Here is a 24385-nt window from a genome sequence, read left to right on the forward strand (position 1 = left end):
CATCTGCCTCTGTCCCTGCTGTTGGAAACGTGCAGTAATCTTGGTAGCTCGTGGACTTATGTGTTTTTGATCAGGTGGCCGTTGATCACCGTTGGGTTGATTAGTAGTTGATTAGTAGTATAGCGCCTGCAGACTATTCCATGATCATCAAACAAAGAAGAGCAGTCATTTTATCAGGCCATTTCTTATTTGTATTGAGAATATACCATTTTGAGCTTTTCGGAGCATCTACTCGGAATGTGGCTACACACAAGGCAAACACTTTGCTGCCATGCGCGAGTTTTCCTCAACTTATCGGAATGCAGTTGTGTGATGTCTCCTGAGTCTTTATTAGCCTTGGCACATGGCTTCACCATACGTCCGCCATAAATGGACCTTAGCTTCCTCCGTTTTGATAGCTTATTTGGAAGCACCGCATCCAATTACGGGCAAGAAAACATATCCAAGCAGTTCTGGAAATGAAAAGTTTGCATTGGCATGCACTTTTATCCAACTCTCTGATAGCGAACTGTGACGGGCACCGTAACACGCGGAATATGCGTAGGGTTTCGAAAAGGTAGCAATAATTGTACCTCGAAATCAGATGAGTAAAACAAAGACGTGATTTGGTAATATCTTGATTCCAATCACCGATTCTGGGCGCTTATCTGAAAAGAAGACAAAAATAGAGTTTTCCCATTATTCATATACCTTATCAGGGTAAGCTGTATCCATGTTTCTGACCTATTAATATCCATGGTGGGTTGTGGGAAGGAGCGACTTGTGTCCTTTGAACAGGATTTTTTCACGGATTGATACACAGGATCGAGGCTTTTGCCCAAGTTTCCCGGGTCGGTTTTGTTCTTGTCGGTCAGTGGCTGTCGTTCACCTGAAAGGCACAAGTGAAAAAAGGGTGTAGCACTGCTCTTTATGTTCTCAGCGCGGGGCAGTATCCTCGCCAGCGCGAAAATTCGCATAAACAAATGTCTAATAGTGCTTTAAATTGGGTTCGAGAAGGAGCGTGCACAACCGTCGGAGGAAGGTCATTCCACGCAGCTACTACCCGAAATGAAAAAAAGTTTTGTCTAACGGATGTGTGTGCCCTGAGCTTGATCCAGGAGAGATCTGGAAGAGAAGCGATATGGAAATATGCGCTTTAAATGGGACAAAATATCACATCGGTCTTTCAGTGTGAGCTGGGGACATTTCGCGCGGGTGTAGTGTGCCGTAGAAACGGAAAATATGGTGAAAACTTGACAGATATTGGGGTGAGTAGTGAGGGCCGAGTTGGGGTGTATGGGACGAGTTCACAGAGATGGTGGAAAACACCGTAACTAGAGGGGCTAGGGGTGAAACCACAGTTCCTTCGGCCTTAAAATATATTCCAAGATGAAACATATATGTGGGAAGGACTAGCCTCTACTTGATCTATTGTGCACCTGTGTTTTGAGTTTAACTCTGTCAAGATGGGGGTAAGCGTCGTTGGCAACAGTGAAAAAGTGGCAGTGATCACCGAGCGAAACAGGTTGTCGATATGTGCTAGGCATCACTGGAGCCGAGAATACCTCAAGAGGAACAGGTCCGGCAACAGGTTTAGTTCACTATTTAGGGACTTGATGAGTGCAGAGAAATTTCTGTGAATTCGGGCCGCACAGTACCACTGCAATCCAGTCAGGGGGAATATATAAAGCTGCAGCATTGCAGTTGGCGACAGATAAAGAAGAGCACATCACGATGAAGTTGGACTGGCTTGGGCTTGGAAAAGTTCAACTAACGAGGCAGGCTATGTTTTGCCTCCATGGAGACGTGGAACGTCCTGGAGGAACTGAACGGTCAGAGCGAATCTAAACTTCCGTCTTTGGTTTGAGCAGCCATGTGGATACAGAAGGTGTCATTTCTTACAAGCCAGATGACAGCCAGTGGATTCTCTACCAGATGGACATGTTCTCTGGTGGCTTACGAGGAGAGAGTTGGATTCAACTGAAGAGGTTAAACATTGTCTAGCATCTATGTCCAAGGTTTCCGATCCCAATAAAAAGGGTAGTGGTAGCAGACAACAGTAGGTCCAGTGGGAAAGTAATTAGGGCCATAAGACATTCGACTACCAACCCAGTTATTTTAAATTGGTTTGGATATTACAAAGGACAGAAAGTCCGGCCGGAAAACAATAAAACCTTGGATCTTCTCTGAGGGGGGACGATAATTCCATGATATGCTGCTCCAAGACACCGTTGATGAAGGTCAGAATAGTGAAGCCTGGTACACTGCTTCAGGATTGTAATGCAAAGGATGGATTTTCCCGTCCTTTTATCGGTTACTCTACACTTAACAAATGGAGACAGTCCACAGAAGCACTGGTGCAATGATGCAAACAGAATAAGAGTTTACTGTTGATCTGATGACATGTAACATGTTTGCCGAGCTAGACATCTTCAGTGCGCATTTTAGTGGCTTTCGTAGCAGGCTTAATGTAGGACTTGATCAAGGCAATTTTGTCTGGACGGACCATGACGACAGAGCATTTCGTATCCCATTTAACTGTGATGAAGTGGAAGAAACTATATTGGCAATCGACGGCGGACCACCGGGTCTGGGATTCATCGTCATTGTTGTAACCAATAGGAACCTAGTTAGCCAATCTTGGCCGGACGTTCTATGACTCCCTTAAGAGGAAGCCTAAGGGGCATTCCACAGTCGGAGAGAGTTCGTCCAAAAATATTTGTGCCCCTAAAGAAGATTTCAGGTTGTTTTTATCGGAAACTGTGCCAGACATGACAGAACGGGTGGGGCGAATTCGGAAGATACCTTGATCGTGAGTTGCTGCGGCATGCGAAAGAAAACCGTTAACTCCCGATAGGATAGATCCATAGAGACGCAATGGGGGTAGAACCATCGTCTAGAGAAATGACATTCCCACAAAGAGGTAAGAGGTGGAATCGGCTGTGGTCAGATGTAAAGTGCGGACGAGGGTTGTAATGTGAGTAGGTTTACACAGAGAAGTAGCTAGCGAAGTACGCCCTTGACTGACTAGACTGGAATCGGAATAAATAATGTGACAACCATCCGAGACAATTAGATGGGAAACCGTTCGGTTATTTGAGGCATATCGCTCACAAAACGTGCAAACCAGTAAGTTTGGTCAAAGGGGAAACCGGGTGTGGTACGTCATTTGATACGTCAAAGGGTCATTTGCATATAAGCATTATCATTTGAGGGTTTCATTGTGAGGAAGAATAAAGACAAATTGTGGAATCTTCGGAAATTTGTGCTGCTGGTTAGAACACTGGTATCAAAAGCAACAGTTAAGAGCTTAGTCTTTATAACACAAGGTAGATTTTTTCATGCAAATGCATTAGAGGCTCAGAGAATGTAAAGCTTCGAGATTAATTGGCAGACTGTGGAAAGCACTGAATGGGCCTCGAAGTGAATTATTTTACTGAGCAAGAATCTACTGCAAATATCTTTGTTGAAGTCAGGCGCTAGTGTGATGCGCGTCTGCTCGAATAAGGCTCAAATGATGAGGATTTCAGGGGATGCGCTGAAACCTCCGCGATATGCTGTAGCATAAGAACTGTTAAGAAGGTTTTTTGAACACCGTAGCAGCAGGTGCCACACATGGTTCAATTTGAATTGAGGCAGATCCTTAGAAGAAGAGAACATGAATGGTTCTGCTCTTTTTATTGCTGATTGAAGCGATTAAATCAAAACGGAGCCACAATCAGGTACAGGAGGTGTGACTAAAGAGATCTTGCGAGCCATCAAAAGTCGACAGCTTGATGATTCATAACACAGGTCGTGTTTAAACAAGGGTGCAGAAGCAACTGGCCCGTGAATCAGTCAAGCCGGTAAGGAATAGAGGTGTTAGGATGAGGATAGTGGATGAGGGAAAGAAATCGGTCAACCCGGCACTCATGGTAAGGGGCAACGAGGACGTGCAAAGCTGATAGGCTTCTATAACATCAAGCGAATGATCCCAAAAGACCTGAAGTAAAGATATGTCTCGAGCAACAGGAGACTCTGACAGCTGTTGAAGAAGTAGGATATACGATGTTGCACTACAAAGCCCTGAGAAGAAAGTCTGTGTCTAAGGATACGTTCTGATAGCGATGGCATGATGCGCGGTAATGTCTAGCGAGTAGCCTGGATCAAGAATAAAGGCCGTGTTAGAAGAAGGAAGGCGTTGCTTTTGTTACGTCAAGCTGAAGCTGAGACTTCCTGGTGTGCGAAGCACAAATCTGCATTATGATAAGACCCTGGAAAGGAGGGGTTTCTAAGGGAATTTGCAGGTTTTAACCTTATCAAGACAACTTGCATGATGCCCAGGCAAACTTCTGCGGTATCTACTTAGGGTTCTATGTGCAAAACCTCAAAAAAATCAGAAAAACGCAATGTCTTCCGCCCAATCTAGACGGGTTTAATGTGGTCATCAGAAAATTAAACAATAAATTTTGTGCGGAGCTGAAAAGGATACTTTCCCGCAAATCAACGACGGAGTTATGGTCATAGAAGTGGGTCGGCAGATGTCAGGACGGAAGCAGACTCTGTCCTTGCAGATTGAATGGAGAGTGACCCGTTTTCTGGGAGGCATAAGTTTTCAAACGTGAGGCATAGAATATAGTTGTAGAAGTTACATTTGCTAGCACGCACCATCGATTGTGCACGGCCACCTTCCAAGGAGCCCCTCTGAAAGTCATCATTACTGGGAGCCGCAAGGAACTGATTGAGGCGGTGGAAAGCCCGGCGTGAGTAGAACAGACGGCGTAGAACTGGCAAGCATGTGAGAATGGATTTAGATCATCTGAGATGACACGAAGCTGTGTGCAGTTAATCGGGGAAATATGTTGGGTCTAAAAGTGTGAAATCATGAGCACCACTTAACCCACCTAACCTTAATCCAACTGTCCTGGGAGCGCTCAACGCACACAGCACAGGGACTTCTGTGAATGTCATACAAGAGGAATAATCCATTAGGTGCCCTAGGCCGAGAAAGCAAGGCTTCTAAATCCTGATCCAACTCGAAGACAATTCTACCTAGCCAATCCATGGTAATTGTTGTTCACCAACACTGACCAACGAACAGGAAATTCACACTGACAACGAGCACGAATCAGCTCAGCTAATCACAGTAAATCTCACCAACTGCTTTCCTGACTCTTGAAACTCGACCAATCTGGTGACTTACTCAATTGATCTGACAAAGCTCTTGTCTTAAGAGTGAAACCTTGGCCAACATCAAATCCACCGGTTGTCTACTGAAACATATTCCACATTAGCTTTGCAGACAGGAAGAATCACACTGGTCGCATGCCACACTTTACAGGGCATCAAGTCACAACTTACGTGATAACTAGCAGCCGGCAGTCCGAAGGACAGACAAATACGTTGACAAAAATGCCTTCAAGACTGATCGGTGGGACTATGAATTCAGCTATTGTGTACGTTGCAATTCTAACTAGATACAGACTTATGCCTTGTATTGGCAATTGAAATTCCACGATAGGCCGAATGATATGGGACTGGGGTTATTCTAAACCAAAAGAGCCAAAAAGGTGCAGTTCGCAGATAATATAGTGAAGTTCACAGAAGCACAAATGCTCATAGAGGAAGACAGACGTGGTAAATCCACATGGGATGCGAGATGGAATGCAAGAAAAAGTGATGCCCAAGCATATACCGTTCGGCTAAACTGAGGTACACTGATATTTGAAATAAGTAGTGATGTCTGTCTGTCGAAAGTATCAAGTCACCGAGCGAGCGTAACGGGCGTATAGGTGGACCGGGGTCTCGAAATTACTTTTCCAGAATTATTAGAAACAGAACCGATTCGAGTAAAGTTTCCGTCCTGTCAGTAAACCCAGTCTATGTTCAGAAACCGAGAAGCACTGTACACTTGTTGAGAATCGTCGAGAGTGAGCATCTCACACTCGATGGCCCGTGGCCAAACGCTTGAGTCAGCCGGGATGTCTCGCATTCGTGACCGGCTAGAGATTCGTTAAATCCGCATTGCTCATAATTCCCAACAAAGATGAAACGACCTCAAGGTGTCTCTCGGCTGAGTCAGGTGACACAATATAAGCTTGTGCAGCGAAACAGTTCCGTCTACCCGCTAGTGGACTGTTCACTGATTCGTAAACGCTTCGTCACCAATTGAAATATATTTTCAGTACGCGATTGAACGAACGCTTCTCCCGCTTCTGTTTTCGTCTACATAAACTTTAAGGAGTACGTATTCCTACTAAAATAGGATTGTTTCAGCTGTTTTGCGGGTAAATTGATTAGTCCACCTAAAAAACGTGTTGCATGGATGTACTCCCATTTTCTTTCACCTGATTATCTTGTTGAACAAATCCAAGTCAGCAGTTGTGTTCTAAGGGTCCCGCTCGTCTGGTACGCTGTGGTCCTTCTTCTATTCATTTGATTGGTTGGTTGCTCACCTCGCTAGAGTACAAATTTATAGCCGTAGTGTGACATTGACGATGTTACATCAATTGATGATGAAATATCTGCAATCCGGCTGCCAAGCTCGGCAAGCATATCAACAACCAAGCAGGTCCTATCTTTGATAATCGCACGTTTATTTCGTCTGTCACACCACCGTCAGAGTTGATGTGACCTCCTGCAGCACAATTTCGCACTTCGTTGGCGCAAAGCAGATGCCGAAGAACTGGATGACCTTTGCCAACTTTTCTAGCAAAGATTACTTTTCCCGCTCTCCTTCAAAGATGAGAAAAATGTCATCTGTTTACACCAGCTAGAGATACCTTCCAGTGTTCGGCTCATTACTTCGTCGATGACGAAACCAAACGAGAACGGAGATGGTCGACATCCTTGTGGAACGCCAGCACTTGCACGAAAGCCTTTGAAGAGCTCTCCGTACGCTCTACGTCCATACGAGTATGTAAATACAAACAGCATTTGAGCTTTGCAAACTTCTGGGACATAAGCGTGTTAAAAGAAACCAACCGGTCAACGGAGAAAGTACTCTTGAGGTCAAGACTGCAGGGCGTCCATAGGCATGTCGCTGCTCTAAAAGTTGACAGAGTGTGGAAATGTGGTCTAAAGATCTCCCTTAAAGCCGGAATCTTGCTGACTGCTTTCAAGTTTCGTTTTTGTGCACCCTCATAAGACGATATAAAATAGGTGACGCAAAAAGTACAGCAACGACAGGAGCCAAACTAATTCATCTAACTTCATCACCCACTACGAGCACTATTTTGACAACGGGTATCACCATCAAACTCACCCCAGCTGGTAAGAATGCAGTCCAAAAAGAAACAGGACCTTGAAGTATTTCACCTTTGGTGGAAGTGACTGACCACTTTACACCCTTTGAAGAAAATCTCACTCCCAAAGAGGATCTGCTTTCTGGTTTCCTTCTGCAGTGGCTGCTCAAACTCCAAGAGGAAAATTTCGAATAACCGACATTTTGTGATGCGTCTAACCTGCTAGGTGGCTCTAAGTAACTAGTGTTCCCAAGACTGATGCTGCCGGGTCATACTGCGGCGCCAGCTAACTCCTCTGGTATCTGACTGGCCCAATTAGATCGATCTTCATTCTTTAATCCATGCATCGGATCATTCAGCCCGCTTCTAATCTGGATTGGAGAGCACTAACTGGATAAGGGCACGATAACCAGAATCTTGACAGCTGCAACGGACGACTTTTTCCCACATTTGTCTGTAGGATGAGGGGATTCAAGTGCTTTTCTGTTGAGGTTTCATCCCCTAAGTGAAATCGATCTGTGCCAAAAAGCCGAGACACAGCGCAGTTGCTTCATCCATGGGGAAGATCATCGGCAGCTTGCGTCTCAGTAAAGTGTAGGGAGATTCGAGCCCGCGATTCGTGTCAGAGGCTACGCGTTGACGGTCCGCTCGAGTGACAACGTCTCAGATGGAAGGCTTACGCCACATGTGAACCACTCTTTCTCTGTGCTACTTATGATTTGTTAGTGGTAAGACCTGAAATTGACGGGTGATTGTTCAAATCTCATACTACCAACAAACTACAAGTAGTGCAGAAGAAAGGATAATTCACGCGACCTCTCATCTGAGAGGCCAGTCAAAGTAATCACGCGATGCGGATGATATGTTTGAAGGGCGCTATATCCTGTCTAGGTGAGAGCTATTTACACCGCTACACAGCCCAGCTTTATATGGAACCACAGTCAGCCCACACCGGTTTTAATAATCACATACGGCCGGCTAAACTTGTCCTTTCGAATAAATGCACTGCAAGCATCGAGTAAAAAATGGACATCATGACAATGGAATCAAAGCTAAAAGTTCATTTTAACCCTTATAAACCCAACCGAACAGCGCCTTGACTGAAAAAATGGCCCCGATTGTACGTACTTCCTCAATTACCTGAGCAAAAGGATAGGGTCACGCTCATCTAACCCTGTCCCAGAGAAGCTAGACAGGCCCCAACGTCTCGGATCGCTACTCACCAAGCTGAATGAACTGTTGGTGTCAAAACTGGTAGTTTCACCCCCCCCCCTCCAACAACAACAACATGCTTTGCTTGCCGTGCTACGGGCACTCTGTATACTTGCCTGGACCTCCTAAACGATATTAGTGCAAATTTCGTTTATTCTAACTAATAAGTGTTCTTTTGCCCTGTGGCTACATTTTGAAAGTCTCTGTGCCTACAAGGGGTCCCATTGTAGCAATTTCTCGGCGTTCGCATTTAAAATGATGGTAATACCTGGAGTGAATTTTGTCCTGTGTGATCGTCTCACTGTTGTGTACCCGCAAAACTTTCGAAGTTAGACACAGTTTCCCAATACAGCACCACGGAGTTTGAAAAGTGGAACTTACCGGATTCAAGAATAAACTGAACTGGAGTGACCTCACTGGACACAAAAACGGTCAGTGAAACACTTAAATCTCAAAACGGTGGAGCGTGCGTGCGTGTCATCATCGTTCTGCTGCACTACCCTTTCGGTGCTTAACGGCCATGCCACCTGAAGGAAGCGCGAGAGCTGGGATACTACCAGATTGGCTAAACCCTGACAGGGGATGCAGAGTTCGGGTTCGAACCACGGATCTTCCGGTCAGTAAATTTGTATGCTAACTACTGAGCCATCTCGTGTGTTTGTGTGTGGTCATTCAAGAAACCTGGGAGGGCAGTTTTGTGAGATGACCTCAAAGTTGAATAAATTTATTTTTAAAAGACAATCACAGAAAAACAGTATGTCAAATACTACTTGGCCCCATATCAGTAGGTACATTCAGGATCAAACCAGCTTCGTCTACGTGGATATAAAAATAGCGCTTCTTGCAGCAACGTCCTGAGCTTCATTTTATCCGAATCTTGATTGTTTCCCGTGATTTGCTTTGAAATGCCCTACACATTGTGATTGGCTCATCGCGCGTGTCTACAAGGTCAAAACTAATCGAAATTAACAAGGGACGGGTGGAAAAGGAAATACGACAGGAGTATGGTTATCGTGTACAGGATGAAGAAAATCCGGTCCAAGACCAGACAAATCGTTCGCCAGTGATCTAGGTGTTCCAGTCGCAACGTTTTGATGCTCTGTCTGTGTTCCAACTGGCGGACAGCTTTGGTGATGTATCGGACGTCTTGGTGCATTCTGTCCATTACCACGAGAAGATCTTTAAACGCTCGAAGAAAAGACAATTCTTCTAGGTCATCGTTTAGGCACAGTCGGTTGTTCAAGTCAGCAGGCCATGGACCTGTCGGGCTGAGAGCAGGCATTGATTGGTGGGCCGAAAATAACCCTGGGAGCGTCTGTTCACAAGGTGCGATTGGCTGACAAAAACAAGGCAGATATGGTTCTAAATCCATCGTGAACCCGATATCCTGTGTACAGAGTACGCATTGATTTTCACGAGGTGTCAACCTACTTGAGACTGGAGGATAGATGGGTGGGATATTTGTTGTTTTGTAAGCGTCTGCGGGAAGAAAATTAGTGAAATTACGTCCTTCAGGTCGGTTTGACAAGGTCTGTGCTCTGAGATCCGGTCGATAAAACCCGAGTAAGGGACTCGAATAAGGGGGTGATGTTGAAGCACACTGCAACAGGGTGTTGGTTGTAACGTCGTCAATTTTATTCCAAGCGTTGTCGTTCTCCTTTACTCTGGTCTGGCTGACAGCGAGTGAAGTCACATTTACCATGAGCTTGGGACCCAGAAGTCTGCATGTCTGCAACGAAAATCGATAAAGAACACGGATTTATGGAGCTGAAGGTGTGTCCTACCATATTACTCTGCTGGATGTTCAAAACCAAATGCACTCGCAGTTCATCATCATCATCATCAGTGTCGTCACCATCACTGACAGCAATACATAAGCAGAGCGTAGTGGTACTCAAATGCCATAGGTGGAAGGATAGGAAGCTAGGAAAAAAGATGTCTATACGTGTATCCTGATAGCTCGAATATCGTACCAACTGAAACATGAAATGTATGAGTGTATTTCGCTAATTTCGTGCAACTTGGTTTCAAGCAGAACATAAGGGGACTTCGCCTACCTGATGAGCCCCAAGAAGGGCAAAACCGGTCGTGGGCTGTCGAAGAATTTTCAGCATCTTCATGAGTGGTGTATTACGTCCATAAAAGCGCCTACATATTTGAACAGCATTGAAATGTGTACATCTTAGCGTCATGTCGAGGTAAGCAGTGGGATCAGCCCAGCATCCTTTGCGCACGTAACCCGACCTGAGCTCAGCACACAAAGGCAGGAGAACTTTAGCTAGGCAGTCCAACTTGGAAATGAAAGTGAGCACGTCACTAGGGTCGGTTTTGTGCCATGTCCATCTGCAGACAGGATCACATGGGCCCCCGCCAAGAAGGCGCAAAGACTTGACTGAGACCGCTTTCACGCAGCCATTTCATAGTCTATCCGCATAGAAACATTCTCCAAGGATCCTTTGGAATGGAAGACAACGCGTCTTCCAATAGATTGTGCCGCTCCAACGAGTCGGCTTGGTTGCCACGTTCCTGCTCATGTCTCGCCCTCCACCATGCAAAAAACCTCAGTGAGGACATCAAGGAACTGTTCTTCAAGCCACTTTAATTTCCGCAGAGAACAACGTTCCCTGGTGATGGCTACCGTGAAGGCACTTGGTACCAGCATTCGAAGGGATTCCCGTCGAGTGGCGTGTAAAAATACGGGACCGGCTATATCGAAAAACCAGTGTTTATCCAACACATTCGATGCCGTTGGCAAAGTAATCAGATATTGACTGTACATGACTTAAACGTCAAGGGTTTCTGTCAAAAACGCCTTCAGTGCGTTCTGGAATTTTACATTTCAAGGGTCCGGTGGAAACATCAGGTCAGTAGGGCTTAGGTACGCCAGACAGTTTTCGGGGAAGCCCACTGTGCCTGGATAAATCAGCTAGGTACCCTCCACAGGTTGCAGGGGTTAGGCTGTGTATCAACTCAGTCGGGTTGACACCTGCTAACTCCCTGGATGGGGACCGCAAAACGAGACAAGCCAACGCTTAGTGACCCCGGCTGTGTCACGTGACCAACAGCTACCGCATAGCCCTCACTCCCATCGGAAGAAACGGAACCACTCGAACCACTGCGCAGATTGAGGAAGTATCGTTCACCCGTGGCTCGCATTTTCTTATTTTCCTCACCCTCGGTGAACGAAGCTATAGCACCTGGAACCACTGAACTTTGGTGCTCGGTTTGTGGGTTGAACTGAACTGAACTCGTGAGGTTGTTGAAAACTCCTCTATCTAATGAGTATTTCGTTCTGTCTGGACGATGTGGTGCGATACCTGAAATACCTCCCCGACTGAAAGATGGGTGGCAGCAAGTTCAGCTGAATAGAAAAACGTTTCAAAGAGAAGATTCGGCTGGATTCGGTTAATTTTCCCGTGCGACCAAATTAGTGTGCAAACAAGTGTATTTTGCGTGGGGGAGAAACTCAGTAAAACTGAAAGCCGTCCTTGGAATTAAGTAGTATGGGACGACTGTTCAAACTTATCAAAAAGCCAACTACCGGTGGAAGGAGGAAAACCATTCGCCAACTAAAAAGTTACAATCTATTGGACAGGAAAGCAGACATCTCCTATGCACTTTGTTTTTATAAACTGAATATCCGGCTTCTTCTTCAACGGGTCTTCTTGAACTTTCGTGGATATTCACTGACTATCACTCGAATGTAAACGAATACTGCAAAGCAGTTCTACAAATTCCGTAATAAACCCGACCTTTCCTTAGGCGCAAAGCGGAGTTACGAGAAAACCACATACTACTCGCATGCCTCACCAGTAGTATCCACCGATACACAAGTTTCTTCCGATTTGGAGTTCATCAGGTAGACGAAGGTGCCGAGAGCTGAGGAAATCAATCCCTGACTCAAACAGCAGTTTACCTGGGTCTTTATGCACGATCATACATGTAGGCTTTAAAGTAAAAACCACCATATCTAAGAACGGAACGCATAAGTCATTCAGCTGCCCGGAAGAATCACGTCTGAGATACGGCCCGGTTACCCAAGTCCAAACAGGAGCAGTCGACCTGATATGGTTGAGTTCGAATCACGGAACTCTCAGTCAGTAAGTTCGTGTCCCAACCATTGAGTTTTCACGAGCTCCGCGCAGTTACCGCGTATTTACCGTCGGACCTGATCTATCGAATCTGTCGGTCCGTCTTATAGAAAGCACTTTAGAGCTTCGTTGTGTGAGTTTCACACAGACACAGTTGGTGAACAAGACAACCGTCTTCTAGCCGACCATATGACAAGGCCGGTAGATTCGCAACATTTGAACCAGAAGTAAGCTGGATCGTACCGGTCAATTCGGATTATCATCTACGTTTCACGAAATTGGTAACGGTCAGTAACAGTGGTTTTATGGCGAGAAAGTGTAAACAAAATGGTCCCATGAAGTCATTTCACTACCATTTTTCACCCACCTTAATGGGCATCTGCTGTGTCAACAAATCCGCTTCATTGGCAAAATAACCAGAAGACGTTATGAGACCGTTGGCCCGGATATTATCTCACATTTTCTCATGCCAACCAAAGGTGCGCAAAGGTGCTTTCGTTACCTGAAGGACAAGTATTCTCCTTCACCTCTGCAGTTTGTTCAGTGTAAACCAAAGCAGTATGCCGAAGCGTTTTCCTCTCTCTCCGGAATTCGTTATCAACGGATCGACCAACTGTCGTCGACGAATTGCGTTCGTGCACAAGGCCTCAATTCTGGTTAAATTCGTCAGATTTCGCTTTCTTCGTACGTGTCTTCCAACCAGATGGCATTATACTGCCACACAGGGAGGATACCTTGGCCATCCACATTACCCGCGCCAACCCATTTGAAAACTGCGTCCAAAACAACCCTATAGAGTTCTTGCAAAAAGATCACACAAAAATTTACAGAAAAATGACACCTGGTGGCATTTGGTGGGAGGGACCATGATAAGAAATGAACCCAATCGACCCATGTTCACGTAATCCCTTCCGCTTACCCAACCGCTTAGGTAACAGCCTTCTCCCCACAAAAAACACGCAGAGAAATTGAAATTGGAAATGACGCTCAAAAGAAACATTCGTATGAAGTAAACCGGAAGAATAAGACGTAAGACACGGCCCAAATTCATCCTAGTTCCCCTCGAGCCCATCGGTCTTTACGCTTTCTGACACATATCAGAATCTCGTAGCCGACACCTAGCACTCATTTAGCCTGTTGATACAAAGAGAACTCGCTCACTGGTTTTCCTTTCTTGCAACCTTGCACGAGAGATTTCTTGTCAAAACCAAAGCATTACTGACCGTTTTTCAAACATTTTTGAAACGAACACTTCTCCGGTAAAATGCAAAACTTTCAAAACTCTAAAAATATGCTGTATTATCCACTTTTCCCGATTCCTTTCTCTTTAAATAAGAATGATGTAGGGCAGTCACTCATGGACTCTTTAGTCAGCAATCATAGTTGCTTGGAGAGCTAAGAAACACTGAGTTCCCATCAGCTGCAGTTAACGTGTGCGGCGTTCACAAAATCAGATTGCTTGGATCGGAACTCGAACAGCAGGACCGAAGTGGTCAGCAAAATCGGTCTCAAGGTGCGGTTGAGTCGACACTCGAAATATCCACATATTGTCCCTCGGTGTGACATACTACTAACAAATCTAACAAGCGCCTAATTCTGCCGTGAGATGCAGCACGAATTCACACTCTGAAGCAACTGTGGGCTTCGGTCTCATCATTGTCAAGCCTGTGAAAACTCGTTGTCTAAGTCAGAGTGGATGGTTAAAGTCAAGCTAGAAAGCCGGTCTGTAGCATGTCATCACGAATTGTAAACTATACATCTATGAGATTCACTTGCGAGGCACCTTTGCTCCTTCTCAGTCTCACGATCAAAGGTTTTATTTTTTTTAACTTCTTTCGTTCCTTTATGGGGACGTTTGCCTCCACGATCCTGTTCAGCAGAGCGGCTCTATAGAAGCCTCAGGAGTGACTCACCAAATAGCGATTTGCACGGAGTTCAGGGAGCTCAATATGCCCCAGTGGTTTAGGCGACAGCCTACCGACCGGAAGGTCCGTGGTTCGAATCCTGTCTCAACTTGGGGAACGTGGCAACATCTCAGCCCTTCTGTTTCCCTCGAGTAGTGTGGTTGCTAGGCACCGAAAAGATGCTACAGAAGGATGACTGCTGTTGTTGACTTACTTCAGGACTGGTACCTCTAATTTGTGTTACAGTTTAGATGACCTGTGCTGTGCTGGGAATCATTCCGTTGTGAAGGGCCAGGAGAAACATAATCGGCTAAGCTACAAGCATACGATGTCATTCCGTCAGACTTCGGACGCCTTCCTACTAAAGCCGGTCGAGTACCAACTCTGTATCAACTCTAACCCAACATGGGTCGACTGAGTGTTCTTGTCAGTTCAGATAAAAAAAGAAATAAAATGCAAGGCAGAACCATTTCGTACAATTTACTCAGTTGCGACACTCGTAACAAGACCAACTACGTTGCGCAAACCTCAAGCACGATCTTCAAACAAGTACAAAGTTTACGCTCGATGAGACGTTTGCTTTCCCGGGCATGCTAATAACGAGACTTGTCCAAGAAGTGCTCGGCTACAGAGAGCCTCGTTCGACTGAGCAGCAAGCCAACTTCCATGGGTTCCTCCACACTGAACATAAAGGAAGCAAAGCAATAAGGCAGCTCAACACACAGCGACGTTTCACACACAGGGGGGAGAGAGAGAACGTCTATGTTGATTATACCTGTTCCCGGAACCTCTTGCTGTGGTTACCGGATCATCAGAGCTGTGATGGAGTCACTTCCGGGCAGAATCTCTAATGCCAAGAAGCCGGAGTGCTCCCTACCTCTTGCTGTTGAAGGATGCCGCCAGAAGGACCGTCGGTAAAACGCTGTCATTGTCGCGAGGTATTTAGTCGTCGATACGGAACTCCCCACAAACTTGTCTAAGTACACACTAAAGGCAGACGTATTACGGTTGCCGCGGTTTAGGTGAATCAGTAATCTCTGATGAACAAACGGCGTGTCCTAGGCAGCATTCACATCTTATCATTTGCTCGTGCGGAACGGTTTCGCCTCGCACTATGTTCTCTTTCGGACCACTTGATGGTGGTCTGATAAATGAAGTGGTAAAAGGCCCACTCAAGTTTCTTGTGAAGAGGCAGAAATCGGAACCCCACGTTGTCGGGCTTGTACGAATACGCGAAATTTTGAAACGGATGAGCGTAGTTCACACTGATGACCCGCGTCAAATTATAACACAAGTAGTACTCACGCTCCTTGTGGGTATATTAGAGGTCTCGACATGTGTTGATACGACATCTGTAAAAATCTCCAAGTTAGGAGATTTTGATACAAAAATAAGCTGCCAGATTGTTTTCCGTTCAACTGATGCACGTCGTCCCTCCAGCATCATCAGTCATACAGTCCGCCACACAGGATGGAAAATGACCCAAGCAAGAGACCACTTACATGATCTCATTGGTTGTAGATAAGGTGGCTATTAGTCTGCTCACTGAGTTTGGAATTTGCTTGTGGGTGTTTCGTCACCAAACGTGGACACAAAATCACCATGCGGTTGGCTGGTACTTCCTCCTTACCTACATGTGTCTATATAGTTTACAAGAGTGTGGTTGATACCTGTTGATGTGACTGGCCGGATGAGGGACAGCTTTATCGTAATTCATTGGTCCAATCACGATTTGTGCTGCTTTACGGCCTTGTTGTCTTGCATTCGATTGGCCCCCTTGGATGGATTGCATCGCAGTTCTGATTGGTCCGTTTGACTGATTGATACATGATTTTGGCTATTCTAAAACCGCTAATGATTCCGTCGTTTACTACATCGACCGTAATCCCTAAAAAATGCGGCCTCCAGGTATTGATTAGCTTCACAGTGAAATGTGTGGTTTCATACCTGACACCGAGCACTATTCACACTAAGCATTCTGTCAGTAAACAAAAACTTCAAGAAATTATTCTTGTCTATTTCGAATAAAAATATCCTCTCCGTAACTTACACGTTTTAGCCACTGTGGTGGTTCGCTGTCATCGTTCCCGCGGAAGTGCAAATTCACCGTGATGCAGCAAAGATACATGGACATTGTGATCACGCCCATGTTGAAGCAGTAATAGGCACCTGCGAGACGGAACAAACTAACTTTAGTCGGGGGAACGGGTTTTTACGCTGCACGCACGCATGTCCATCATTTCGTGATTCGGGTCCCTTGAGCGGGCCCCAAATGGACACCGCCTATAATGTCTTGTTTAAGTGTGCTCAAACCATCTGTCCCACAGTCATCTGTAGGCTCATAATTTCATAGCCTATAACATTGACTAAGTCCTTGTTTATCCAAAAAAATATTGCTTATGAAGTGAAATCGCAGTTTGTAACCTCCATACAGATATCAACAGTAAGCATATAACTTAAACGCCCAGGAATCCCCGTGGCCACTGCATTGGACTGAGCAGCTGAGTGTATTGTTTCTTTTTTTACATTCACCTACTTAATTACGTGTGAGTAGCATAGATAACAAGCAACTCCAGTAGGAGGAGGCTTACATAGTCGGGACCTACAGGCTCAGTGATAGTCAATAAGACATATCATTCTTCAGCATCACAGAAAGCATAGAATTTGAAAGACTCACCCAGGAGAGGAAAACTACTCGCAGAAGCTGGAGTGGTGTCTTCGAGTAGAAGGTGAAGAAGCAAAAACGCGACGAACACATTCATGGCTGTTGGAGAAAAAAGCAGGCAGTGCGCGTTAGAAGTAAACCACATAAGCTGATTTCGCTCTGGATGAGTCATTTTACGCTCTTGAATCAGGCCGCTACGAATTTTCCCCAATTTTAATTTCACTCGAGGGAACATACCCCCAGAGCCGAGGAGAACACACACGTACTGGTTCCCCAAATGGCAGATTCATCCCCTAGAGGATACAATGGACTGACAAATGACTCATTATTAGCATAGATGCCCCAGTTCGTTCAAGTCACAAGCACCGCCGGTTCACTGTCCTGCCATATCAACAGGAATCTCCCAACTAACCTGGACTAGATTTGGTGGGAAATCTAGCCCAGGATATGTGCACAGGGCCAGTTCCAGGAAAAGGTCCTGTTGGATCTGAAGCACTGAAACATGATATAAATCGATCTCTTTTTGGCCGACATGATCTTCGTCATCTAGGGGCAACTGTTTGTCACAGACTATCTGTTGTGTTCCTCATATGGGGTTAGCCAGCTGAAATCTAGTTGGCGTGTTCTTATGTGTCCTAACAATAGGGTTTGGTGAACTGTATCGTGAACAGTGTATCGTCCTCAAAGACCCCCTCTTCAAGAATAAAACAACTCCGTCGATGAAACGATTTTAGCGAGGAGCGAAGTTTTTCCTCTGTTCCCTCCGTCTGAACAAGAAACACCTCCCGAAGCGAAGAGGTGATACCTTTGGCCCCTAACTTCTGTCCTTCTATCCAAAAGGAAAATACTACAATGCAAACATCACGTACAAGCAGCATCGCATACATGCTACTAAAAAGTTCATTACAGACACTGCCACAGACACACCAGTCGGTCATCCTACCAAACGCTTTTTGACTGGACTGGACTTGATTGGACCAGTCATTTGACCTTGGCACACTTACCGACTGGATGCAACATAGCTGAGGAGATGATGAAGCAACGCACGACCACTCCGTTTTTTCTCGAGTTAACGCTAGCGGAACGGTTACGATTGATCACCCTCACACGAGGAGACACTCTCGTCAAGGACACATTCTGAAACCTTCACCCGGAAGAATACTCTCAAAGGGGGCTCCGTAAGATGCAAACTATTCCAAAGTACAACTTACTCATTTAGGCAAGGGACTTGTTAGTGTCCATCTTTCAACAAGAAAGCACCATCATCAGCAACAGAAACATCAGTTTTCACTCTGATGCTTCACTGCCGTACAACCAGGTTTTTTTTAAATTATACTTGAGGCCTTAAAGAGAAAAGAATGGAAAATAGTGGGTGAGAGAGCGACTTGGTGTTAGCCCATCAGAGATGTTGCCTACACCTCAAGGCGCTCAGTCGGACAATCTGGAAGCGAAGTAACAGCACGAACGCTAATGAAATCGATTAGCCACCGTTTCTTGCAGTATTTCGAGCCAACTGTACGTCGGTCTACGAAGATCCCATCCCGGAAGGCGTACCGCACTACCAACACCCAAACACTTCGTTATCTCTTTCATTTCCTTCTGCCAAATCACTTTTTGGCATACCGAAGGAGACATGGAGGACAGAATCCTCAAGAAAGTACCTCCATTTCTGGAATGTGAGTCCCCAAGACAGCAGCATTGTAGTAAACAGTCAGGAGAAGCAGGACCCAGTTGCTCCTCCAACAGTAAGCTTATTCTGCGAGAGGAAAGTTGATTTTTAACATTGGCGTATGAATCATCCTCCATTAAGAAAAACTGGCCTATGAAGGCCTGTAAAAGCTTACTTAATGAGGATATTGTACCTGTTTGATAAGATGGTTGAGAAATGCGAACATTTTTATACCACGCGCGAACGAAAAACCCAATCGAGAGTAATTGTTATTCAACTCATGATGAGCACTGTAAGAACTGCTACTATAATTCATTCTATGGACAGATCCCTTCTTGCGATGACTAACTCTTCTGACTTGACGGACTGGACTGGACTGGACTGGACTGGACTGGACTGGACTGGACTGGACTGGACTGGACTGGACTGGACTGGACTGGACTGGACTGGACTGGACTGGACTGGACTGGACTGGACTGGACTGGACTGGACTGGACTGGACTGGACTGGACTGGACTGGACTGGACTGGACTGGACTGGACTGGACTGGACTGGACTGGACTGGACTGGACTGGACTGGACTGGACTGGACTGGACTGGACTGGACTGGACTGGACTGGACTGGACTGGACTGGACTGGACTGGACTGGACTGGACTGGACTGGACTGGACTGGACTGGACTGGACTGGACTGGACTGGACTGGACTGGACTGGACTGGACTGGACTGGACTGGACTGGACTGGACTGGACTGGACTGGACTGGACTGGACTGGACTGGACTGGACTGGACTGGACTGGACTGGACTGGACTGGACTGGACTGGACTGGACTGGACTGGACTGGACTGGACTGGACTGGACTGGACTGGACTGGACTGGACTGGACTGGACTGGACTGGACTGGACTGGACTGGACTGGACTGGACTGGACTGGACTGGACTGGACTGGACTGGACTGGACTGGACTGGACTGGACTGGACTGGACTGGACTGGACTGGACTGGACTGGACTGGACTGGACTGGACTGGACTGGAATGGACTGGACTGGACTGGACTTGATTTGACGTAGTGATCGACGTTCATGCAACCTAAGAGAGTATCGTTTGCCAGCTCGCAATAAGATCACCGGTATCCTGTATCACTGTTTGCATCCCGTCCCTCACTACTCTTCTCAGTCTATTCACTTGACTCACCCGATGAACGCCCACGCTTCTACCTGACTTTTGCTGACAAGTAGTTTGACTTTCGTCTTTGATCAGGTGGTCAAATTGCAGAGCTATTGTGAAACAGGGCCAAACAAAGTCCCAGCACAGTCGAGCAGTGGAAGAACTCCTGCCCTCAAAGAAAGAAAATATGTCTGGAGCGTGTCTTTTGAACGTGTTTCCCTTAATCTACCAGCGCAATCTGAATGCGCATGATGTAATTATCACGCCTGAACGGGCGAACGTGCTCACGGTTGAGTGATGTGATTGGTTCGCCGGATGCCTCAAACGGTGATCTAGTAGCCGTCCTGATTGTATCGACTGAATAACCCGTCTGTCAGGAATTCCTGGTCATTCAGCACTTCAGACCTTCTGGAAAAAGTTTTGACTGATCGGTGCGGGATTCATAGCATTCACCTTTACGTCACTCTTGAGTGAAGTTATTGATCCACTGGATCACATAGCCCTGTGAATTGTGGTCATTGCTAGACACCATACTCATGCACCAAACACGAAAGTCAAGGGAGAGCGAATGCATTCAACCAACTCACCCAAAATAATTTTCGACGGGGTTTCAGGCGGGAGCCAAAACACCACGGCGGTCAGTACTGAGAGCAACACGCTTGGCAGGATCAGAATGTAAGTGTAGAACGCCGACTGTCTGCGCATTTCGATGTAGAAAGAGATGTCGGGATACTTTTCCGGACAGCATGGATAAGAGATTTCGGTAAAGACTGCTCTGGTTCGTGTGACGGACCATTCCTGGTTGGTGACGTAGCTGGTCATACGCAGATTCTGTTCACCGGCGTAGAACGTGACGTTGAGACGAAAGCTGCAGGAGAGAGTGGTAAGGGAAAACAATAGTATCACTCACATCACCTGCGAACAGAACATGTTTACAGGGTAAACTTTGATTGATCCGTTTGAATTTCGCTCACTGGTGAGGAATTTAGCGGGGGAAGTGTTTCACCTCAAGGAACTGCCGGATAACTTTGGCGACACTGTTGGCCTGGTGTCCGTTTGCGGATTGGCTAGTCACACTGAGCTAGGTCAGTGTACAAAATGGGCAGTCTCACAAACTGTTTGCACTAAGCCACATGTTCATCCACTTGAACGTCCTCTACCCGATGTAAACCCGAGGGGATAAGACCAGGGGGTGAGCCAGGGGTGAAGAGTTTTGCAGCCATCACCAAGCCCAACCGGTGGCCCATAACTGTCAGTTCAGCTGGACAGTTGAACCCCACGCAGAGGGGCATCTGATGGCCTGTACGGCCACCAACCATCATGCAGTTCGGTCTGCACAACGATGGTCGCTGTGTTCCACATCTGGGACCATCGTAGGCCTGGCATTCCGGATGATCAATAGAGTGCAACCCAGTGGGAAAGCTACAAGAAGAGGCATTTCAAATGACATAGGAGTGAGTGCAACCCCACACCACGGGATTTCAATTGCGGAACCTATCAGGGTGTAATTTTAATGTGTTAGTTACGGGCATGCTTTGTGTGTGAGAAGGCCTTTGGTACGTGACTTGTCTAGGTCTCTCTGATGTAGCGTGACCCGGAGACTCCGTTTGAGGACGGAATAAGTGCCAATGCGGTTGATTGACCGGTTCCACATGGTTGACCGAAAACAACGGATGGTAGTTCGGTAGCCGGCCAAACCTGCGGCGTGTTTCAGTTCCCCTTTCACGTGTGCGTTTGTTTCGCTGCAATAATTCACGTGATCGGATGTGAGACCAGATATGAAGCATGTTTCGATGATCAAACATGAAAACTCTCCTAGAGTCTGCCCTTGCTACTCGGATATCTGAGGTCTATGAACCTGCAACTTCGTTGACTTGCTATCTGACAGGATAGAAGTCCCATCAATGCCATAAATCAATAAACGCCTCTCTCTATCTAAGCAAATCGAGAAGGTAATTCATCTTCGAGGAGGAACTGAAAGTCATTTGCAAACGGCAGTTTTTGGCTTGACTCCAACTTGCGATAAGGCTTTACACGTTGATCCAAAAACAGCATTATCAGGTAGTAAGCTGCGTCAGAACCCTGGAAAGAAAAATCTTTAAGTTTGAGCCGGTCAGCTGGACCGAACAGAACAAAGGGATTTGAAAGGTTCACAAAAGGAGCAAACAGATTGGATATTTTCGACCTATACCGAAAATCTAAAAATCCCACTGGGAACGTTTCTTTCTCAGAGGTTCGGTCTACACTCACTTCCTCTGGGAACCCTCTTCTAATTCTCACACTAAGGAGAGCGAGTTTTTTCCTCTGTTTACTCAACCAGAATATCTTGAGACCAGCGAATTTTAGTCCTTAAATCTTACGTTGTGTATTTCTGAGGTTTTTTATCTATGATATGAGTGAATCTTAGGACCGAGCCCATAGTGGCTTTTCGATGTCTTCTATAAAGTAACTAATGAAAAGTCGTTCAGCTGTAGCACCCTTTCGGTGCCTAACTGTCATGCCACCCGAAGTAAGCCTGAGGGATGGGATACTGCCAGGTTGCCCAAGCCTAGACAGGCGAAGTCGAGAGGCAAAGGTCGGGTTCGAACCACGGGCCTTCCGGTCAGTAAATCCGCACTCCAACCACTGAGCCATCTCGCCTCCTCAAAAAAATTAATCAAAAATTTTCGCTACTCACCCATCGTGTGCCCACGGCCCAAATTTCAAATGACACAGCTGTCGATCGAACGGGAAATTCCGAATTTCCACAGAACACATACTTTTGAATATAGCCATGGGGCCCCAGAACACGGTGCCATCGGAGTAGACCCGTACTTCACATGGGCGACGTTCACTCAGACGTTCATCCGCACTGAATTTGATGAAAGTGAGCAAACAGTAGAAGATGCCTTTGAAACATTTAGTTATCACTTTTGATGCAAGGTAAACGCTTTCCACGCTAACGTTATTACAAGCCCTTGGGTTTTACCACATTGTCGTGATTTACGTCGTTAATCGAAACACAGCACAATCCGGCATCATCTTGAATAACGTGATCAGCGCTAATCAGCTGATTCAGCAAAACGAACGTTCTGATTGGTCAGTCTTCTGCGGACCACCCAGGCAGACGTAGTGCTCTACGCACCAATGAGATTGATCTGATCTCGACCTAAATAACGTGTTCCTGAATCTGACTCCTGTTCCCCAACATGATCGATAAGAAACGTTGCCATCTGTAAGCACGAATGCAATACACCTATATGTCGCTATGACTGTTGTAGGGAGATCTAGACAAGCATCGGCTGGAACTTATCGATGCTGCCGCTTAGAATTCGTGTTTGGAAGGCGAATTGAGGCGCTGGTGTACCGCCGTCCATCTCAGATGAACTTTTTACTCCGCAGATCTAATCGTCACATGAATATCAAAAGATGCGCTGAAATTGGTAATCACTTCACTTTAGCCTGAGCAGTGTTCCTCTTATTGAAAAGTTAGGGGAAAGAACACAATGTACACATCGGGCTGCATACGGGAGATGTGATTAACTCACACTTAGACAGGATATCACATCAGTCATGCTTCTATGACATCACGTGGTCACACGCTGTTCGAGTGACCCCATCAGACGAAATGTTCATTCATCTTGTGAAATCATCCTTCCTCTGAGCTACTTACAGATTGATAGTAGCTAAAAGACTCGAGCAGATCAAGGACTTCCGTGGATAATGCTTAAAAATCGTGAAATACAGCGATCTGCAAACTAATTTGTTTTTAATACAAGGCTGAATCCCCCCTCTGAGTGTAGTACACTTAGGCTGCTTCCTACGTCAGTTGGTACGAAATTCGAGATACTACAGTACAGTTCCATTGAGAAACACTACTCACGAAAACTCTTCGGCAGTTCATGATCGGTTTGGCCCTTCATAGGGCTCATCAGTTACGCCCAGTCCTCGAGTTTCGGTTAACCACATGTTCTACGTGAGCCAAAATTGCACGTAGTTCCCGAAATGCACTCAGTTGCAACCAATTTGGTTTTAACAGAAGACTCAAAGGAATGTCTGTATGATATTTTTTCAGCTGGATTCGCTGCGCGAAGGCCGCCTCACGTTTCAGTTGGTACGGTAGCCGAGACAATGCAGTGTGCTTTATTGGAGGAACACCTCGATAGCGCCCAAGTAAACTTTGAATCATGCAGTTTATGGGGTCGTCCGTGCCAAGCAATGTTACTGCACTGCAACACTTTAGACACAAACTCACCGTCACCAAAAGTTAGATGTATATTTTTCATGAAGGAAACTACTCACAAGGTTGCTGAAAATTCTTCAACAGCCCACGACCGGTTTCGCCCTTCTTGGAGCTCATCAGGTAGGCGCAGTCCCCGAGTTTCCGTCAACCTTATGATCTACTTGAACCCAAATTGAACTGTTTTTGAGAAATACACTCATTTGCAAATCAATTTGGTTTTCAACGGGAGACTCAATTGAATCTCTCGTTTAT

General features: G+C 46.0%; 1 protein-coding gene across 1 annotated transcript in view; it reads right to left on the reverse strand.

Annotated features, from left to right (window-relative positions):
* Positions 1-8894: 8894 nt before the first annotated feature.
* Positions 8895-24385, reverse strand: part of T265_13838 (hypothetical protein) — a gene marked incomplete at both ends in the record, with an annotated part of 24197 nt that continues 8706 nt past the window's right edge. Inside the window, 9 exon segments of the mRNA XM_009170816.1 lie at positions 8895-9047; positions 9385-10143; positions 10360-10467; positions 10472-10528; positions 16460-16578; positions 17087-17173; positions 18589-18735; positions 20499-20779; positions 22589-22762. Coding sequence (XP_009169080.1) covers positions 8895-9047; positions 9385-10143; positions 10360-10467; positions 10472-10528; positions 16460-16578; positions 17087-17173; positions 18589-18735; positions 20499-20779; positions 22589-22762 — 1885 coding nt within the window.

This window comes from Opisthorchis viverrini, assembly GCF_000715545.1.
Source record: "Opisthorchis viverrini unplaced genomic scaffold opera_v5_113, whole genome shotgun sequence".
Taxonomy (NCBI): domain Eukaryota; kingdom Metazoa; phylum Platyhelminthes; class Trematoda; order Opisthorchiida; family Opisthorchiidae; genus Opisthorchis; species Opisthorchis viverrini.